We start from the raw sequence: 20065 nt of genomic DNA, 5'->3' as shown, positions 1-20065 counted from the left end.
CATCTCTGTTTTTAGTGCGCTTTGTCAGCATGAGTTTGACATTTACACGCCTCTCATGGGGGCCCAATATTACCTTATTATGCAACACCCTTCCAGTAATTGTGGGCAGGCTTCCAACAACCATCGACGCACGAGACTCTCACGTAGTGTGTGCAGTGAATGGCCAGCATTTCACTCTGGTTTTGCTTGGATCATTTCTCTGTTAGGAGGATGATAACTTTCAGAATATCCTTGATGAACCTGCTTGGGTTTTATCTAATATTTTCTGAGGATCACAGTGGACGCTGCTTTGATGCTGGTGAGTTTGATTCACTTAAATTCTCTCTTCCGTTTTAAAACTCCTCAAATATGTAACTTTTATGTTCATTGCATTATGTGCTAGTTGGGCAGCCATCAAAGCCGAGCATCAGTCATCTGCAGGCTGTCAAGCAAAGCCTCTTGGTGAGCTGGCTGGTAAACCACAATGGCTTAGTGGGCGACATTTATGAGATCCAGATCGGCCGCACTGAGAACTGCACCGTTATTTACAATGTGGGTACTGAAGGATTTGTTGTCTGGTCTTTTACTATGATTATGAATAATTCCACATCTCCTGTGAAATTCATGTGCTATCCCCCCCTGTTTTTGTTAATCTAGAGAAATGTGAGTGTATTTTCTGTGGATTCAGATGAATACACATGGACATGGACCTCTGAACTGCCTCTGGAGTGTGTCGATCACTCAGTCAGGATACGACATTTCTATAATCAGTCTGTCCCGAGTCCCTGGAGCAACTGGGAAACCAACAATGGTAAGATTATGCTAATGTACTCTGATCCTTAATGGTCAGTGTACATGCGTAAAACCAAATAAAAGGTCAGTTTTTTGTGTGCATAGTTTTCACTGATCATAACATTAAATAATCACTTGTTTCTGTTCTCTCAGCAAGCGTGAGACCCCCCCACACTTTCTCTCTTTCCTTTCACCAATCTTTTTATCAGTGTATGTCAACTGTTGCAGTGTCTGTTGCAGTCATTGCAAATGTCTGTTGCAATGCACATCCTACTCAAAGCCTGGCCATAATAAGCTTGGATGGGTGACATTTTTATTGTTACAATTTGTGGAGGCACTATAATACAATTTCTTATCTCTTTAATGATACATGAGGGATTATAGGTAATTCAAATAGCAACCCTGCTTGTTCACATTGCTGGCCAGATCCTCATGAGACTGAACTATAACTGCTCTGTGACCTGTAGGAGCACAGGCAAAGGATACGATGAAGATCTTCCCCATCGAGCAGGTGCTGAGAGAGGGCACCAGTGCCATGTTCTGCTGTGTTCCCCCAAGAGGAGTCAATATTACCAGCATGATCCTCAATAACAACAAATACCCTCTTATCAGCATTGGAGCCAGAGTCAAGGCTATAGCTGTAGACAGCCTGACTATCCCAACAGGAATTATTAAAGCTCTTTCACTCAGTTGCTTGGATGCAACAGGCATGAGTCGTCATGTCTGGAACTACATCAGCTGTATGTTTGAATTATTATCATTTTCATTTACATTCATGACATTCTTTTAATGTTGTTTTTCAAAGTACTTTTACATATATGTATGTATGTGTGTGTGTGTGTGTGTGTGTGTGTGTGTGTGTGTGTGTGTGTGTGCTGTAGTTCCTCCCCAGAAGCCCAGAAACCTCGGCTGTGCGACCTCAGACATGACAACTGTAACTTGCACCTGGGACTCAGGCAGAAAACAATACCCGTACGATCGCAACAAGCAAACACGCACTCTCCACATAGAGTAAGTGCACCCATCACCAAACACTCAGGATGCATTTGTAGATTTGGTACAGTACAGAAAGTCAGGCATAGATGGCAGTGCTGGTCCATTATGATTTGAGAAATGTCTGTGACCAAAACATCAGCTACAATCACTTACACTTCTGTAAAGAGATGGTGGATGGTATGATTTCTTGATACGGCATATTGATATTCGTTTAATGAAGGTAAACAATGACATTTCAAATGTAAAAAGTATGTTTAATTAATTTGAAGCAGCCTCCATGTTCTTCAAACTAGACGACAAAAGCATACTATACTCATCTTGATAACACTCTCAACTAGACAAAAAAAAAGGTTGAGAGTCCAATACCAAACAGACCCTTGTTTTGTTGTTGAAAACACAGGAACTCAGACCAGGCTCCCATCAACTGTGCGGAGTCGTCTTGTACTTTCCCGGCTGTCCCACAGTTGGAAGAATACAACATCAGTGTGGTGGTGAAGGACCAGCTGGGAGAGGAGACAGAGAGCTACAGCTTCAACATCTCAGACAGAGGTCAGAGGTCACGCAAACATCTGAATCAAATATGGAATACACAGGTTGTTGTTGCTATACACTTTCAATTGTGGTTTTGAAGGCCTAAAGACAGGGAAGAGATAATGCTGTGTGCACCTAGGCTTTCGTCAAATGTGTGGATTTCATGCGTGTTGCCCTTAGTGTTTCCTGTTGTGGTGTGGGACAGTGTGAGCCATGGGGTGACAGACACTACTGTGTCCTGGATCGTACAGGGGAACTTGACTCAACTGAACATCCTCTGTCAGGTCACTACAGACGCAGACAGCTCCACAGAGGTGAGTTTAATCCGGTTTAACTAAAATACCCATACTGCAGAATTATTTTTTACCTTCCGTCTGTGTGTTTGTAACAGCTGAGCTACAATAGCGTGAACGGTCTCTGCAAAGCCAAACTGGAACATCTGGTTCCCAACACCCACTACTCTACTAGGGCACGCTTCTCTGCCAACAGCAGGTTCTGGGGAGAATGGACGCAACCCGTACCCTTCACAACCAGTGAGTACAAAAAAGTCACTCAGACCAAAAGTGACCCTTATTTCAGGCAAATCTGGCAATAAATGACCCTTCAACATCCCACCCCAGGACATCATGGTTGCATGATATCCAACTTTAACAACACAACCACCTGAAAAGTTCACTTTCTTTATATATATTTTATATATACAGACTATGAACTACTGGTAGTGCTACAGTCTTATGAGTATACTGGCACTGGTATTGAATGATCCCCCATGCCTGTGATGCCTTAAGCAAATAATCTTCACGTGCTTTCCTCAGATCCGCTGGTGACCTTGGATGTATGGAGGAGAATAAAGCAGCTGTCTTACCCGAACACTCGTCAAGTTACTCTATTGTGGACTCCAGTGAGATTCTAAACTTGTCTATTATTTTACAAATATTGATGTTATAGGACATTAACTCAGAATATATGTCATCACAGCATGAACTTTCATGGCCACCTTTGTTCTCAGCATGTTCCTGGCTCAGCAGCCACGGTGGACATCAAAGGCTACACAGTTCAGTGGTCGCAGAAAAGCCAAAACTGGACCAAGTGGAGGGACAGTGGACAAACCCAGTTAGTGGTCTCCATCGGTCCAGGACAGTATAACTTCACTGTCCAGGCTGTTATCCATGTCGGCTCCACCCCCCCTGCTCACATCACCATCCCACAGAGGGACGATGAAAGTGAGCAACACACGTAGAATCAACTGAGATTATAAATTGAATTTAAACGTATGAACTGTATGTATGAATGTATTTTGCAGAATGTAGTAGATGATTAGATGGTGGTGATCCAGAACTTGAATTTCTGCCATTAGATAATTATCACACGGTGACAAGAAGTTTTTTAAAAAACATTTCTTTAAGATAAAATGTGAGACAAAGAAATTTGGCGTAGCAGTGAGATGAAGAATAGTCCCGTGGTGGAGGTTTTTGTTTATATTGCTTTTTGAGTTCCTTCACTACCACTTTTCTGGTTGTAATACCACAGTCGGAAATGTGTGTCTCTGTCCAGTAAACCTCCCAGTAGAAAAGCGGTTGAGCAGCAGCACTACTGCTGATTTTAATCTGTTCTGGGACGAGCAGGACACTGCCACCTGTGGCTATGTTGTGGAGTGGTGCATTCCTGGAAATGCAGTGCCTTGTACTCTGCGATGGATGAAGGTGCCAGTGGGAAACAACACATTGTTCCTGCCTGCTAGTATGTTTTTGTTCTGTTGTTTTCCTTTTGTGGTCACTGTAAGTGCATTCTTTAAGTTTAACCTATTTTGGCATACACCTTTATTTTGCAGGACATTTCAAAGCAGGTTGTAGGTACACATTTAATATCTATGGATGCACTGAAAACGAACACAGACTACTGGAGAAACAGACCGGATACTCACAAGAGTTCAGTGAGTATTAATACTGATTAATGGACTGTACTGGACATATGTGTGTCTGGTTAATTGGGCATCAAAGGCACATAGTAGAGGGGTTTAAGGTTTTTCTCAACAGACAGGACAGTGAGACACACCGCAGGAGAGACGATGTCTTGAGCACATGGTTAAAAATAAAACTTTTAATAAGGTGTGGCAGACACAGGATGTCTTCATCCAAGGTTCTAATGAGGACATCCTCCACATGTTATCTGATGTATACACAAGACACCATCTTTCCTGTTTGTCAGATATGCAGAGAGGAGAAGGCAATGAAAATTATATTCTTATTGACTGAATAACCACAAAAGCCAAATCAGTGGAAAAAAGACATAGCAGCCCCCTTCTATCAAATAAAAGCTTTTGCAGCGAATTCTGACATCAGCACAACAATGCTGGCATCAGAGTCCCTGTAGGTTCACGTCAGTTGGGGAAGTTGCATTGTTGCATAAAGTCTGTTGCTTTAATTCTAATCGGTTCTATCTGTCTTCCTTCCTCAAAACCTCAGATTCTGTACAGTCCCCAAATCCAGTTGAACTGGTTCAGAGCACTTCCTCATCTGTGACACTAGAGTGGCGTTACGATGAGGATGAACCGACTCATCCGGCGTTCATCACAGGTTACCAGGTTACAGTGCAGGAAGTAGGATCTGAAATGCTGCCAGGTCATGCTGCAAGTGGGTGCAGAGAAAAGCTTCCAGTGTTAATAATTCTTGCTCTTGATTTCTTTCTGTGATAAACAACAAAAAATGCTAAATATAATAATAATAATTAATAGAACAATCATATGTTCATCAGATAAACTCTGGTCTCTTGAGTTATGATGCTCCTAAACAACATGGAAAGAGGTATTTATACACTTGTGTACATCTAGATCTGTTCAACGTGCCTGTGGCAGACCCTCACAGGAAGTCTGTGACCATAGAGGATCTGCAGCAGAACCAAGAGTATACTTTCTATGTGAGCGCTCTCACTAAGCAGGGGCCTGGACAACCAGCCAGTATCACCACCAGGACCAAAATCAACTGTGAGCTCCAGAACATCCAGTGCACTCACAGAGACACAACAATTCAACAATATTGATCGATTTTTTAAAATCTTCTGTTTCCTCTTGTAGACTCTTCTGACTTGGCCAAGATACTGACTCCCATCTTGTTACTGCTGGGCTGCACCATTCTCGTGTGGCCTCAAAGGGAAATGTGAGTAGCTTCATCTTTAAAGCTTCACTTGAACATTAAATCCGGCAGAATGAAACCTGGAGCATCTCTCCTCCATCTTCTCTTTTGTTCTGTTTCCAGGCTGAAGAGTTGGCTGAAGGACATATTTGCTTATCCTGCTGGTATGAACATCAAAACCCCTGAGTTAGACAGCTTCCTGCATGAGGTATGGACAAACCATTGGAATAGTCAAATCATGCATAGGGAGGAAACAACTACTATGTGCTAACCATAACATACAGTACATTCAGTACAGTGATACATGCATTTGTTTTTGGAGAGCATGGACATATTAAACGATTTGAACATACTGAATGCACAGTGGTTAAAGTGAGTTTTTAGCTTTTTACAGATTTCACAAACACTTGTTCAAAGTGATTCTATGTTTTCAGGTGGCTCATTACTTTTTGCATTTTTTTAAATTTCAATAATTGGCTTATTTCACTCATGTTAATCATCACACAGAGATACTGTTTAAACAAATTACATACAGTAACTGACTTTCGATTGGCAGATGAATTCAAATAAACCGTCAGAAAGCACCTCATCAATCAGCATTCAAAATGAATAAAATAATAGTAATTTGTTGATACAAAAGAGGTTTCAAGAGAATTAAAGGCAAAGATCCAGTATTTGTCAACCTGGACATTATTCGTATATTTACTGTCTATTATGAAAAGTGGTCATGATAACTTTTTACTCACCACCTCTGTTGTAGAAATTTGTGAAACACAGTCGATAGCAAGAAAACGTCCCTCAGGGCAATGACCTACAGATTTTCAAAAAACTTAAATTCAACAGAAATGATTTCAAACATTTGTCTTTGAGTCTGACTGAATGTAAACACAGAAAGTCGTCCCCTGGAAAAGCCTGTTGTGGCTAACTGCATAGCAAAGTAGATCCATTTCTGGGCCGATTTACCAGCCGTAGTCAGGCGCGCACACCAGTTTGTGTACAGTAGGCCCACATACATGGACCTGCTTCTATTATCTAAACTCATGTGTAATTGTTTGCAGTATTATAATCCCCTCTGCATGTTTGTACAGACTGATAAGAGGCTGCAGTCTCAGAAGCTGGAGGAGTGCAGCAGCTGCAACATTGAGATCTTGAATACCAGACCTCCTCTGACTGAAACAACCACACTGAGAGATCCTGAGCCCTTGAACACATCTCCTGCTTCTCAGTCCTCTCCTTCAACCTTGCCACTCTCCCGTGTGACGCTCCAGGCAGACTACTGTCCACAGTCTACCACAGTACTCTGGTACAGACCAGCCCTTCAACAAATACAGTGCATGACAAACAAGACTTATTTTCACACCATGGAGGAGGATTCAGAAGTCAATGAAATCAATGCACGTCTGCAGGAATCATGTAGTGTTATGTATGGTTATATCTCCAATGATACTATATAAGTAGACCAAGCCCAAAACTTCCGGCATATGTTGATGTCTCCATTTCAGAATCAGAATCAGAATCATAAATACTTTATTGAGGAAATTATACGTTATTAATATTATATTAATATTTACAGTAGTAAATACTGTAAATAGATGCTTTGGTCATTAGACATAATGTGAATCTGCAGCTTTCTAATATAAATAAGTTAAGGTTTTATATCAATGCCACATTTTAACATACTATATGCATATGTGATTGGAAAAAAGTAGCTTGCAGATGTAACATACTGAATGTAGAGCAGAAAAGACACAGCAGGTAATCTCGGATTTTTTAAACTACTCTGGATTTTCTCCGCAGCAATACAGGGCTAGAAAGAATCTGGTGCTTTTATAAGTGAGAGGTTAGGCAGTAACACAAGAGGAACTAACTCTAAAGATGTAAACTGTGGAGCAACTGGAGATGTTATCTACAGGATGCAACTGGTAGCACCGATAAGGCAGCCGCACATGTGCACCTTTTTCTTTTGCTTTTATATCACTTGCTATCATAAAAAAACATATTTCTGAAAATCAAAAAGTGTATTGAATTATCAGGTAGTATGTACGAGTTACATTATGATTTAAAACAATCCACCATATTGATGTAATATGGTCAGTATTTCTAGAAGTCAGTTCTCTGCAGGTCCCCTATCATTGACTAATGGTTAAGAAGTCTGCTTGAACTTTAGCATCCGACTCAAATTTCAAAACATGCAGGTGTCTTACACTTGACTTCCCTCTACTTGTTGGAATAGGTCACTCAGCGATAGCAGAAATCTCTACTGAAATTTTGTCCTACAGTTATGATTCATTTCAAAGGCATCTGAGGAACTGAGGTATAATTGTTCTTATAAGTGCAGCTTCATCAAGAAACACACAGAACCGGTTTATAGCAGGAAATCTGTTATGTTACTGTGTGTTACTGTGTCTTAGCGCCAAGAATAACACATTTATAAGTATAAGTATTTTATTATTATATTATTTCATGACCAACACGAGCTTACAGCACATATAAGCAATGCTTTATTAAACTACATAAATGTCCCATGTTTTTACTCAATTGTCATAAAACTTAAGATTTAGAACATCATCTATGAATGATTATTCAAATGATATATCCTGTAATCCCAGAGCTGGTAGATATTTTGTGAATTGTGTCTCATTTAAGTATAAAAAGTAAATAATATAAAGTATAGGCTGTACTTACAGCACATCTTCAATGATTAAATCAGAATTCCTACTCCATATATGGTATCATATATGGCCCTTTGCAGCTACCTTTTCAGTGTTATCAAAACTATCTGACTAAATGTTGATGCACACTTAGTTTTATCAAAGTCAAAAGTATGACTGGATTGCCCAGTTCAAATGATTAATATCTCAGTTGGATCAGTCAACAGATACAGTATCTCTGCTCTCATGAATTCCACAGAACTTCTGCCCAACTACCCGAAAAGGCCCGTCTTTTCTTCTCATGGACCGTGTAGTTTCTGGGATTCAGCAGCTCGAGAACTCAATCTGACCTGATATTATTGACGCCCATCACACACACTCATACAAGAAAACAGATGACAAATCAGAGAGAAAAAAAGTTTCCCTGTGTACTCATACTGACATTTAATCTGGTACCTGCTCAGTTTCATGAAAGTTTCATTTCTGTTATTGAGTTATAATACATCATGAAACTAAGGAGTCACAGTTTATTATAGAGAGTCAACGGTCATACAGTAGTTACAACATCCTGAGTAAAGTGAATAAACCATGTGGATTTCAAAGAAGACAGCAGAGGACAAATATAAAAAGCAGCTTTAAGAGTTTTCCCAAAGAATCTTTAAGAAATGAGGACAGATTAAAATGGATATAAATGGAACCTACTGATGCTATTGCACTAAAATATTATAAAGAAATACTGTGTTTTAAATGCAACAGTCCATTTGGTGAAGGTACAAAACATGCAAGCAAAAATCTACATATACTAAATATACCAAAATCTCTCTCTCTCAGATACAAATACACACAGCTTATTGGTCACTGAGCCACCTCGTCCCTTAGTAGTGCAGAGTTCACAGAACAAAACTGAAAAAAAGCAGCACAATCGGACCGGCCAAAAAAAGTGTTTCACATCAACATGGAGTTGTGAGTCAACAGGAGGCACCAGCAGACAGTGAAGCTGAGGGAAACAGGAGACACATCCACTCAGTTGAGTCAGATTTTTGTGGTTTGACCTTTGGATCTATCAGGAGGAGCGTCTTCAGTGGCATATTGTCAATCTGGTGCTTTTCTCTGACTGGGAGCAAACGCTGTTCTCAGATTTTAGTCCGCACCATTAAGATCCAAAATGACCTGCTGAACAGACGCCGGTCTTCACACAGAAGTCCTCTGTTGCACTCTTACTCGCACCTTGCTGTGCTTTCTGAAAGGGAAACATGAATGAGTGTGTTTACGTGACAACTGCAATAAAACAGTTAACACGATTTAATATGAAGTGGAAAAAGTGCAGATCGTGTGAGCCGGGATACAAAGTTCAGACATGTGACACTGAAAGGCAGCTGAACAAATGGCACTTTGCAAGATTGCTGTGTCAACAAAATCAAATTGAAGCTCCAGCAAAATCAAGTTAGGGCTTGTGTCTGTTCTTTACCGTTGTGGTGGTGACACCATGCACTTCCAGAGGACAGCGTAGAGAGCGAGTAAGAAGGCAATGAACACTGTGGCTGCAATTGCACCTAAAAGCATACACGCATGTTTATTTGCACGTGTTAAAACACAACTACACATATGCAAATACATGAGGACACGTGCATACACCAAGTGCAGTGTAGTACTGTGTGTTGAGTACTGTAGAGATAATTTGTTTACCTGCTTTTTATTGTGTTGAGCTGAATGAACCAGTTCCTCCTCAGAAAACAAACACTATGTTTTATGACTGTGTATGCTCATGTGCATATGCGTGCTGCTCATTTTGCTTTCCTTCACTGCACTATTAGTGAAAATAATAATTCCCTACTCTGCAAGAAAAAACTGTATATTTTCAGCGCTTTGGGAATTTCTGCCGACCTGTCAGAGGCTGCATTTGTAAATGTCATCTTTCAGAGCTCTGCAGACTTCTATCCCGCATTCATAATATTATTATATTATATATTACTGACCACTTCTGACACCTGAGGAATTTCACTGCCCTTTCCAAATGTCTAGTCTGGGTTGCATCGAGGCACCACTTTCAGGTTCAACTCCCAGAAATGCTTTGGCCACCTCCCCAAGCAAACAGAGGCAGGGAAACAGGAGGGACCCAGGGTCACCAAAGGGTGAAAGTTCTCTAGTACAAGGTTCAGATGATACGCAGGGAGCAGATCTGGGATCTCACCGTAACACTGCATATACGAAAAGCTAATGAAAACAACCCCAAGCAATTTGATGAAAATCACAAGACGTCCATTGTTTTGCAGTCAGGCTCCAAAAAGAACTGCCAAATAAAATGTTTCTGAATTTTTTAAAGCTTGCTTGGCGGTTGGTGGTGTAACTTGATTCCTCTTTATTTGTGGCTCTCGACTCTCTGACTGAAATAGGCTTTCTTTCTTAGCTGTTGACTCAGGGTGGTACATCTTACAAATCAGGTGTTTTTCTCTGAAACGGGTCTCACGGGGTCTGTAAAGACATCAGATTTTGGTCAAAGTGGGGCTTACCAGGGATGATTCCACTGCTCCTGGTTAAAGAGTCCTCTGTCCCAGAAGGATGAGTGGCAGCTGCAGTTGAACCTTCATGAGGGCAAAAAAACAACAATATGCAACAATATAAAAGACTGTGTGTGTCCATCCATGTGTGTCTTGTAGGTAATTCTTTAGCATTTTAATGGCTCATTATTTACATGCAGGTGGGTGGACATGGTAATCAAAACACCTTATTGCATATGAACTATCCTGAAATCCTGAAATATGTGGATTTGAATTTTGAATATTAGTGTCCTGTGCAGAGCAGCAGTGCACTACGGCCACTTCTTTATGTCATGCCGCCATGTTTGTTATGATCCTCCAAAGATTTCTAACTGACGACAATTGCAGCAAAAATCAATGAGCTAAATCTCCTGACTTCTGATCTCTAACTTCCTCCTCCAGTAAACTAATTTAGTGGGTTTTATTATCTGTGTATTTAAAAAAACATTAATTTGGCACCAATTTCCTCAGTTACAGATAGTAGTTTTGTCTGTGAGCATTGGCCAGCAGCTACAGTGTTTCATATAGTATGTTTCCATGATTTTCTCTTGACTGCATTGAATCATTTGCATTTTCATCTGCACCTTCATTTGATGGGCGTGGGCAACTCAGCTTCTTTGGCACTTGTTATTAACTTTGTTATTTGGCTTGCGTTGCTCTGAGCTAAAAGTAGTAATGATTGCCGGTCATCTAAAGCTGACACACCACTAAATGGAATTTACCTGAAGTGGATTCCCCTGTTTTTTTGGCACTGTGGTCTGATTTAGGTATTCAGAGTGAAGGCCCTTTTGATGCTGTTGAAATGATTTTATACATGTTTGGATTATACATAGCTCTGTGGTAGTGGACATATGTGTGGTTCAGCTTTTTTACAAGAATAAAAAAGCACAAGACACCAACTTACAACTAAAAATGACAATATACTATGATGAATGATAACCCACATTAACTGTTTGGTCAGCTTACGACTGTAACTCAAGAAGAAGATAGAAGAGATAAAGCTCACCATTTATCAGTTGAACTGAGTGTAAAAGCTGCCGTGTACGAAGATCTGGGTCAACCATCTGAAAATGCAGCAAAACATTCGTGTTTGAACAAACAATGTAGAGCACCGACAGGACAGGACACACTGCCACTGCAGGTTAAACATCAGCCACTTCACACGATCACAACTGTTTGAGACTCAGAGGGAAAGAAAGAGAAGCAAAGACAGACGGAAGGAAATCGAGGTGCAGACTAGATCATCAGCAAGTCGTGCATCTTACAGCAGAAGTGGGAATGTTTCTGCAGGAAGTCCAGTAATGTGGAAAATCAGAGCGCTTCAGGCAAAGATAAGAAATGTATGCAAGATAAGGAAATAAAAGTAACCCACATATTCCCGAAACATTTGCGTCAAGAAACACACTTGATTCTGTAGCAGGGTGATAAAACAGCTTCCAGTCCAGGTGAAAACTCCACTCATTGAAGGATTGTAAACAAGTATATCGGTTTGTGTCAGGCTTTAACCATCTAAAGTAAGAGGGGCTCGCTCCTGGATCAACAGGCTTGTTTTTCTGCAAGTCAGAAAGTAAAAAAAAAACGTCGGGTTTCCCTTCAAGCTTCTTACCTTCGAGCTGTTTGCGTTGTTGATGACAGTCTTGTTCTTGTTTTTCACCTCCGTCCACATTTTTTGCGGGTGTGCGATCAGACTTCATCAGCTCACGTTGTTCTCTTCTCACCTCAGCTGTGCGCTGAGACGCGCCTCTCGTGCTGCATTCAAATGCGTCTTTTGAACTCGTACTTTACATATTCGTATTGACAAGAACCCCGGTCCGTGTTGTATCCTAGATTTCGTATTTCGATTGGAGGCAGGGTGGTAAAATGATGATTCAAGTTGTCTAAATTTAACATCAAGCTTTCAGGCATTGGTTTTTGACATTACATTCAATACGTTTACACTTGGGATAACATTTGTTGAAAATACCTCTTTGCTCACCACCTCGTTTGTGATAACTTAAAGTTCTATAACTCAACACCTGAAGGGAGCATCAGCTTCTCAGCTGAACTTCCTGCGGGAGGGCAGAGACGAGAGGCCTCACAGCTCCCAGTTTGCTGATTAAAGGATTTTAAAGATAGCACTGTTGACTTTCAGACAACAACTTTACCTTTACATAGTTTGACAGGATTTCCTGCAACACCTCACTGCCACCTTGGAAAAATAGTTTCCACTTGGATGTCTGAAAATACCACCAGTACAACAGAAGCCGTTTTTTTGTGTTTATCTAAGCAAGATTACATGTTCTGTAAGCAATCAGTGTTCCAAAAACAAAAAGTTAATACAGAGAGGAAAGAACAGTTTATTATTTGAAGTCTTTCTTTTAAATTTGCTGACCACATCTGGATCAAAATGTTGAATGCAGACTGTTGAACACACTGGTCAGTAAGACATGACCTGCAAATAGCTACAGCATAACTCCACAGATTTGACAGATTTTCAAATTCAAATTTGGACATTTTGAAAAGAAGAAATTAAACAAACATCTGAGAAACACTTCACATGGGAGTTGGTCATAAGAATAGCATATACAAAGGTCAATTTAGAGTTCTTTATGAGAAATATTTCCATTTATTCTCTCTACTTTAAAGAGAGACGCACACCGAACAGTCTGCAGAGATATTGCACAAAAGTTTACACTGTAAAAGCAGAAAGAGCAATTCAGATCACACACATACAAACGCACAGCAGTCCTCACACACAGGCACTCAACATCAATGCAGCCTGCAGATGTTGTATATCAGCAAATTATACACGCACACAGCAGAAAGTCAGCAGAGAAACATCTAAAATGCACAACCAAAGGCATCTCTATATCTTTAACTGATCAGCAGTTCCTGAAGAAAGACATTTCAACCCAGTCAGACCTAAATACCAAGCAAACAGTGCTGACAGTAAAAAAAAAATGCCAGCAGTGGAGTGTCTTAAAATAAGTCTGGGGTGTGAAATCACTCAATTTATAATATCACTCAACGTGTCTGTTCTCGTTTCAAGTTATACCCATTTTAGAAGAAACTTGACTAACATACAATAAGAGGCCAGAGACCTGAGGTTTTGCAAGAATCCCCTCAGTCACAATAAATGATGGTAAAATGTCAGAGAACCCAAGTGTGAGAGGTACAGATGAGCCCTGGACTGCAGAGGGCTTTTGAATTCTAAAAACCTGCTTTTGTGTCATGTGGGTTGGCTATCAGAGTGAAAAGCAGCTACAGTACAAAGTAAAAAAAAAATCCCTCTCATGAGACAACATCGTGTTAATACAGAACACACTGCAATAAGGCTGCGTCTATGAAGAAACATCTTTCTACATTTTACATCCATTCTCTCACTACTCATCAGCTTTAAGATGCATCATCACTCAATAACACACTCAACCAAAGTGGGAATGTTTAAGATTTCATTTAACACTATGAGACAGAGAAAAGCAATGAAGACATGTAACTTAATCCAGTCAAGCAAAGATGTTTCAAAATCATTGTAAAATACTGTGAGATTTTGATATCACACATCCAACAGCCACTTGCTGTCTTGGCTCACTTTAGTTTTTAAGATTAACCTCAACGATGAGGATCATTGGAACAATAACGTAAATAAACAGGGCCACCTAGTGGGCAATTAAGGTTCTGCCTGCAAGAAAAACAGTACTGAACAGAACTGAACTGGAACTGTGACACATTTTGTGAATTCAAAGGATAAGACTGTGAGATTGTCAGAGTTGCCTTTGAGCAGAAGCATAACCGTGGTTAATACTCTTTCAAAAAGTTTTAAGAGTTGAAATAAAACTAACAAGATTTGATTGAATCTGAATAACATTAAATGGTTTGAAGACGTTTCAACAATACATCACCGGTACACAACGTCACACTATCATGTCCTCAGCTGGTATTGAAAACACCACACAGATGTTTATCCTTTGAAAAGGTTAAAAATAATTCAAATGTTAATTCTTCCCCTGACTAAACCCCATCACTCCTTCAGCCCCCATCAGTCACAATCTGGATAGGTCACGCTTCGACTGGCCACCACCTTCCACCCTTTCTTGCTCTTATCCTGGCGCCCTATCCCGGATTAGACAGCGTCTGTTCTGTCCTTTGTGTTGAGAGCAGGTGGCTGGTGCATGATGGGAGTTGTAGGAAAAGCAAAAAGGCAGAGAAAGGCATGTCCACAAGGACGAGGCAGCGACATCACATGATTTCACAGCATGAGTTCTGTTTCCGTGCCTGCAGGGTTGACATGAACACACACAGTCAGGCATGTAAACAGTGAATGGCCACTCGACTAATTCATAATTAATAAGGCGAGTTGTCAGTACTTACGGTCTTGTAGAAGGCTTTGGACTGGTTTCCCAGGTGCTCTGACTTTGCCACAAGATCATCCAGTTTCTCTCCTCTCTCCAACAGACTTTCCATGGTGTTGTGCTACAGAAACAAAATATTTGTCTATGAAATAGTGTATGGTGTTAAGATGTTGACTTGACAAGGGCTCTGCACAATTCAGTCAATAAAACTGATGCACTAATAGACTCTGGTCTGCAGAGTATTTCTCCCCACTATGGTTTATTGTGGAAGTTATGGGGCTCAGAAGAAAGTTGACCTTCAAGAATCATCTTGATTTAAATATTGGGTCTGAGGGAGGTATTTTACCAAAATGATCTTTGTCTCATCCAGCTCTGCCTGCACTTTGGTCATTGCATCTGCTTCCCTGGGGTTCTGTGGAAAAAACAAAACAAATAAAAAGCTGTCAGGCACAGTGCTATTGCATTTTGTAAACAAGCTTTTTGATTGACCACAATCAGATTCATGAATGTATCATTCTGTTTACTCCAGAGCACATTTCAAAACTATTTAGTAAACATTATCAAATGACATAAGAAATTTTGAGAATCTGGCAAGTCAGTGCACAATCATAATCTAGTCATACTCAAGGGGCTATCAGAGTTTCTTTTGACATATTTTATGATAAACAGATTACAAACTGACCTGGTATTTAGCAAGGTGAATATCCAAGGCTTTGTAGTTTATGGTTTCAGGATTACCAGAGGGCCAGTCTATACTGTCCACTTGCCTGGAGAAGTCCTCTAATACCTAAAAAAACAACAACAAGAAAAAAAACAGACAGCAATCTCAATATCCAGACAGTAATCGTAATATCGAAGTTGGCAGCAAAGTGCAACAATTATGTGTCTTTATTTAACCGTTTCTGTGCTTACCTTGTCTAGCAATGTAAAACAGACTCTCTGTGGGTATTCAGTATCTGCGATGGCCACAGCACTCAGGTTGTCATTTCTTACATACACATGGCACAGGTACTCTGAAAGAAAGGGAAACCGTGAATGGTATGATCAAAACAGACGTGTGATAAAAATGGCATTTCCACCGACTATGTCTTTTTGTATAATTGCCTGTTATGATACAGAGGACACACGGAGAGGGTGAGGGGTATGTCATGGAACAAAGGTCCCTGGTCAGAATTGAAGCAGGGATGTAGCTTGTTATATGGTGTACATCTTAACCACTCAGCCAGGATGGCCCTTGTATTAAAATACAAGATGTAAATATTAACTGCTTGCTTCTGCTTCACACATAACACAAAGTCAATACGGTTATGTATTCTGGGTGGCACAAAACCTATTGAGAACTAGATAAGAGTAGAGTGACACTGAAATTATAATAAATTAGACCAAATACCAAAAAAAAAGTGAAATGTTTTCAGGCAGAATTAAAATCACTGCATCTCAAATAGACATCATCTTAACTTTTTTTTCAAAATTCTGTTAAACTGAAATTAAGTTAGCAGACTTGACATTTTCACCCTGGGCTGAACCTGCTTATTATTACCTTGTTCTTTGACAGAGGCACGGCTTCCTTGTGATGTCCGTTCAACAATCAAGGCACTGGTGAAGGTCATGAACTCCTGAACACTAAATAAACCAAAACAATAATGTCACTGGTGGAAAAGTATCCCAGTGTGGTCAGGCAACTACATTTATTATAAAGACTGTATTGTGACTTGCAATCAATTATCAGATTTGCTGCTTAACCAAACCAACTGACTTAAGACAGAGAACCATGTTACTATTTGCATACTCTCTGCAAACGACACACAGAAAATGAGGACAAAAAAGTAAAATACACATATAGAAGGTTTAATCAGTCAGATGTTGGTGTCAAAGTGTGAGAGAAATAGGTCGGGATATGTGCGACTATATTCAGTCAGACTCACCTGGAGCGCTGAAAGAAGCTGAAGGAGGAGAGGTCATAGGCCGATTTGAGGAGGTTGGCTTTGGTTGCTCCTTTGTGGTGGATGCTGAGGCTGTAGAGCTTCATACTGCCGCCGGGTCAGTTCTAGTCAGTCAGTCACAGCAGATACGATCACACAGCCCTGATGATCTAATTAGGAAGATGACACCAGCAGAATCACATGAGAGCATTATGCCTTCTCCAGCTCAGCCAGCTAGCTAGCTTCCTTGCTAACAATAACGCAGCTAAAGAAACTTGAGCCAAGTACAGCTGACAAGTGCTAGCTTACAAGTGAAAGTAGCCGCCTTATTATTAGCTACCAAGCTAACCGAGTATTGATAGCCAGGCTCCGCTCAGTAAATATTTTTCTCCAGGAGAAGACAAATTGGTTTACAGAAAGTCAGAAATACAAATTTACCACAGGCTGGTTGTCATGTAATTGCGGTCGAAAACTTGTACATTTCTGAAATCAAGTCAAGCATACTGCTAGCTACAGATGCTATCAGGTCTTCGTGAGGCCTCAGCTAACTTACCAGGCAAATCAGCAGCAAACTGTTTGATTCCCGTCAAAACAACCGAATAAACTTGTTATTCCACATAAACTAAAACGCGTAAATATGTTTAGCAGACGTCCAGCGACCTAATCACAATGTAGTTAACGCTAACTAAATAGTTTTCAGTAAGGAGTCAAGTGACCAATCACCACGTCACGATCCTACAACGGTACAAGGAGATATTAGCTCCGGTGGAAACAATCGCTGTATTCATAGTTCCAATTGGAGGACTCGGTGGAAGTACTGAATGCTAGTCTAATCAGTGGGGGATTCCGCACTTCTAAATAATATTCAACTTGAGACGGATAATATTAACTGTTTTAACTCAAACATACGATAAAATAAAAACAATGTTTTAACTGTAGGCTGCAGCGAGAACTCATAATGAAAACGTGTAGTTTTTTTTCCTGAAAAGCAGAGCTTTATTCTGTATCCTGTATTCCTTCCATATTGGTCGTCATAGACCTTACATAAATATAAGGCATGCAGCGTATGATGTTGATAACAAAACATAGAATTAATTCACTCCGTTCTCATCCACTGCCTGGGAGACAATCTATGTACATTAATTACTTTGGAAAAAACAAGACTGGGTATGAAAAACGACCTTTTTCAGGGAGGTTTTTAATGTTTTAGATTTCAGAAGGCAACATGTCTTGTAGCGGATAAAAGCCCTGGTTCTATATGCTGTTTACAAAATAAAAGAACTTCCTCAAGGATGATCATTATCTTCTACTCAGCACCTGTTGGTGTAAAGCCAAACAATACAAGCTTTTCAATACGTTTAGGATCTTGGTAATAATGACTATATTTACATAGATATGATGATGATAATGATGCCACCCTAATTGAATTTCTCAAAAATTGAATAAAAAATGTTTGACTCTTTTCTTGTGTAATTTTGTAGCATTTTAAATCAAGTAAGAAAATTATCTAATAATAATTGTTATAATAATACAAATAATAAAAATGAGTCTAAAAGCTTTAAACACCTTGTGAGTCTGCCGAGTTTTTTGTCTACCAAAAACATGGCACCCTCAATTGGTGTTTTCTCTGGTGATCTTGCTCCATTTAACAATTTTCCCCTTGGCCACTTAACTCAGTGGTAAGTGTTTTCCAAGGCAGAAGTGTGTCCGTAATTCATTTCCAAGGCAACACATTGAAATTGTTTTGGCATGGAAACCGCTAAGCCTTTAGGTGCATCTGTTGACCGGTCAGCTGCACCAGGGGAAGAAATGATTTTACCTTCCTGGAACTACTTTTGGTTGCGTTAAGATACTAAGTAACGTGGTCAGTAAGAAGGCCAGCTACCAACGGGAGGTTTGCTTAATATTTTTTTCTAAAACTTTTGGCTGTGAAATGTAATGGTCCATCATTTAAATGGAGGGTTGGATTGAAAATTCAGTGTTTTAATCTATTTTTCTTGTTTGATGGTTGGAGCTGATGGGACATCCAGTGCGCCGGTGCGGATATTAACTGGACTTGTTAACTGCAAGAATGAAGACATATCCACAGGTTTTTACATGATATATCCTCAGGAATGAAGATGAACCCGTAGTGTTTTCCCCCTAAAATATCTGCTTTCCTAAAGATTTAATTTCACTGTTTACCAGTTAGGCCTTGAAAATACTGCAGATATGTAAATGTGTTTGAGACTTGCTGCTGAACATTATGTAGATCAAACGTATTGGGAGTATAGCAGCGGTTGGGCGGCTCCTCATAAAAGGATAACATTTTCTTACGCTTCATGCACGGACGCCGAGATAAAACACAATAACAGCAGAAACTTGGGAATCTCCAAAACCTCCCGGGAAGAACGAGTGAACTTCCATTGCAGGGCACTGATGGTCGGCAGGACACGTAGGATTTAATCCTCGTCGTGATACGATGGATAAGGTGAAGAAAGTCAAGGTTGTATTTTACTGATGACATATGGCTTATGATGGTTGTGGGGCCTCTTTTTACCCCTACGATCTACTGTGTCACGAAAACTGAATGTTTGCAAATGTTTGAAAGATATTGCAGGGATGTAAATTAACTAATCAAAATCTATCTATCTATCTATCTATCTATCTATCTATCTATCTATCTATCAGCAGTAAGTCTATACTTTATATAACTAAGTCAGCATATGCAACTAGGTAAATAGTAACCAAAAAATGTGAATATGTATCCATTAAAAAAACTGCAAAATAAGGGATTAAATATTTGTGGGTAAAGCAGTCTAACTACAATTAAGTATCTAAGTAAAATCTTAAACTGCATGTGCATGTAAACAGGTAAAAAGGTAAGTAAACAAGCATACAAGTTATTGAGTTTGTAAGAACAGTAAGTCGGTGTTGACTTCTAGAGACCTGGTGCTATAGAGTTGGCCCATGGCTGCAGAGTGATTCGATGAAATAACTAGCAGATACTAGAATTTTCTTTTTTTCCCCCAAACTTAAAACTACTTAAGGAGACATTTAAGGATAAATGATAAAGGATAAAGAAAGGGGCATGTTGTATATATGTATGTGTCTTTAGGTCAGTGTCACTATTTGGGTTTACTTAGAAATCCTACGGTCAGGTCACTGGGGGAGAGGGTCACAGTTACCTCACAGCCAGAGTCAGAGCTAAGAAAA

The 20065-nt window shown here is 39.9% G+C and overlaps 3 protein-coding genes across 3 annotated transcripts; 1 reads left to right on the top strand and 2 right to left on the bottom strand.

Moving 5' to 3' along the window:
- The first annotated feature begins 210 nt into the window (after positions 1-210).
- osmr (oncostatin M receptor) lies at positions 211-6883 on the top strand. The gene is made up of 17 exons (XM_070904969.1): positions 211-298; positions 383-531; positions 637-790; positions 1239-1511; positions 1653-1782; positions 2168-2316; positions 2479-2612; positions 2690-2831; positions 3114-3199; positions 3308-3521; positions 3853-4038; positions 4130-4231; positions 4764-4931; positions 5129-5281; positions 5372-5453; positions 5553-5637; positions 6518-6883. Exons 1-17 carry the CDS (start codon positions 211-213, stop codon positions 6881-6883), a joined length of 2661 nt encoding a protein of 886 aa, XP_070761070.1.
- Positions 6884-8499: 1616 nt separating this feature from the next.
- Positions 8500-12361, bottom strand: LOC139284631 (uncharacterized). Its single transcript, XM_070904967.1, has 5 exons — positions 12224-12361; positions 11624-11681; positions 10591-10662; positions 9549-9633; positions 8500-9320 (listed from the first exon to the last, which is right to left on the bottom strand). The coding sequence occupies exons 1-5, from the start codon at positions 12281-12283 to the stop codon at positions 9272-9274; spliced, it is 324 nt and encodes a 107-aa protein (XP_070761068.1). The 5' UTR covers positions 12284-12361; the 3' UTR covers positions 8500-9271.
- A 568-nt stretch (positions 12362-12929) lies between these two features.
- Positions 12930-17602, bottom strand: ykt6 (YKT6 v-SNARE homolog (S. cerevisiae)). The gene is made up of 8 exons (XM_070904404.1): positions 17424-17602; positions 16874-17040; positions 16489-16571; positions 15861-15961; positions 15631-15735; positions 15295-15360; positions 14968-15069; positions 12930-14871 (listed from the first exon to the last, which is right to left on the bottom strand). Exons 2-8 carry the CDS (start codon positions 16975-16977, stop codon positions 14836-14838), a joined length of 597 nt encoding a protein of 198 aa, XP_070760505.1. The 5' UTR covers positions 16978-17040; positions 17424-17602; the 3' UTR covers positions 12930-14835.
- Between the last annotated feature and the right edge of the window lie 2463 nt (positions 17603-20065).

The sequence above is a fragment of the Enoplosus armatus genome, chromosome 4 (assembly GCF_043641665.1).
Source record: "Enoplosus armatus isolate fEnoArm2 chromosome 4, fEnoArm2.hap1, whole genome shotgun sequence".
NCBI lineage: Eukaryota > Metazoa > Chordata > Actinopteri > Centrarchiformes > Enoplosidae > Enoplosus > Enoplosus armatus.
This window is presented reverse-complemented; position numbering and strand designations above follow the sequence as displayed.

Bases quoted from the DNA above. Each gene is read 5' to 3' on its own strand.
- osmr (XM_070904969.1), top strand. From the start codon at position 211: ATGATAACTTTCAGAATATCCTTGATGAACCTGCTTGGGTTTTATCTA. The intron at 532-636 runs GTGGGTACTGAA...TTGTTAATCTAG, and splicing joins ACTGCACCGTTATTTACAAT to AGAAATGTGAGTGTATTTTC. The intron at 1,512-1,652 runs GTATGTTTGAAT...TGTGTGCTGTAG, and splicing joins TGTCTGGAACTACATCAGCT to TTCCTCCCCAGAAGCCCAGA.
- LOC139284631 (XM_070904967.1), bottom strand. From the start codon at position 12,283: ATGTGGACGGAGGTGAAAAACAAGAACAAGACTGTCATCAACAACGCA. The intron at 9,634-10,590 runs GTAAGCCCCACT...GTATGCTTTTAG, and splicing joins GAGCAGTGGAATCATCCCTG to GTGCAATTGCAGCCACAGTG. The intron at 9,321-9,548 runs GTAAAGAACAGA...TTTCCCTTTCAG, and splicing joins ATGGTGTCACCACCACAACG to AAAGCACAGCAAGGTGCGAG.
- ykt6 (XM_070904404.1), bottom strand. From the start codon at position 16,977: ATGAAGCTCTACAGCCTCAGCATCCACCACAAAGGAGCAACCAAAGCC. The intron at 15,962-16,488 runs GTAATAATAAGC...CCTTTCTTTCAG, and splicing joins TGCCTCTGTCAAAGAACAAG to AGTACCTGTGCCATGTGTAT. The intron at 15,361-15,630 runs GTCAGTTTGTAA...TTTTTTCCACAG, and splicing joins TTCACCTTGCTAAATACCAG to AACCCCAGGGAAGCAGATGC.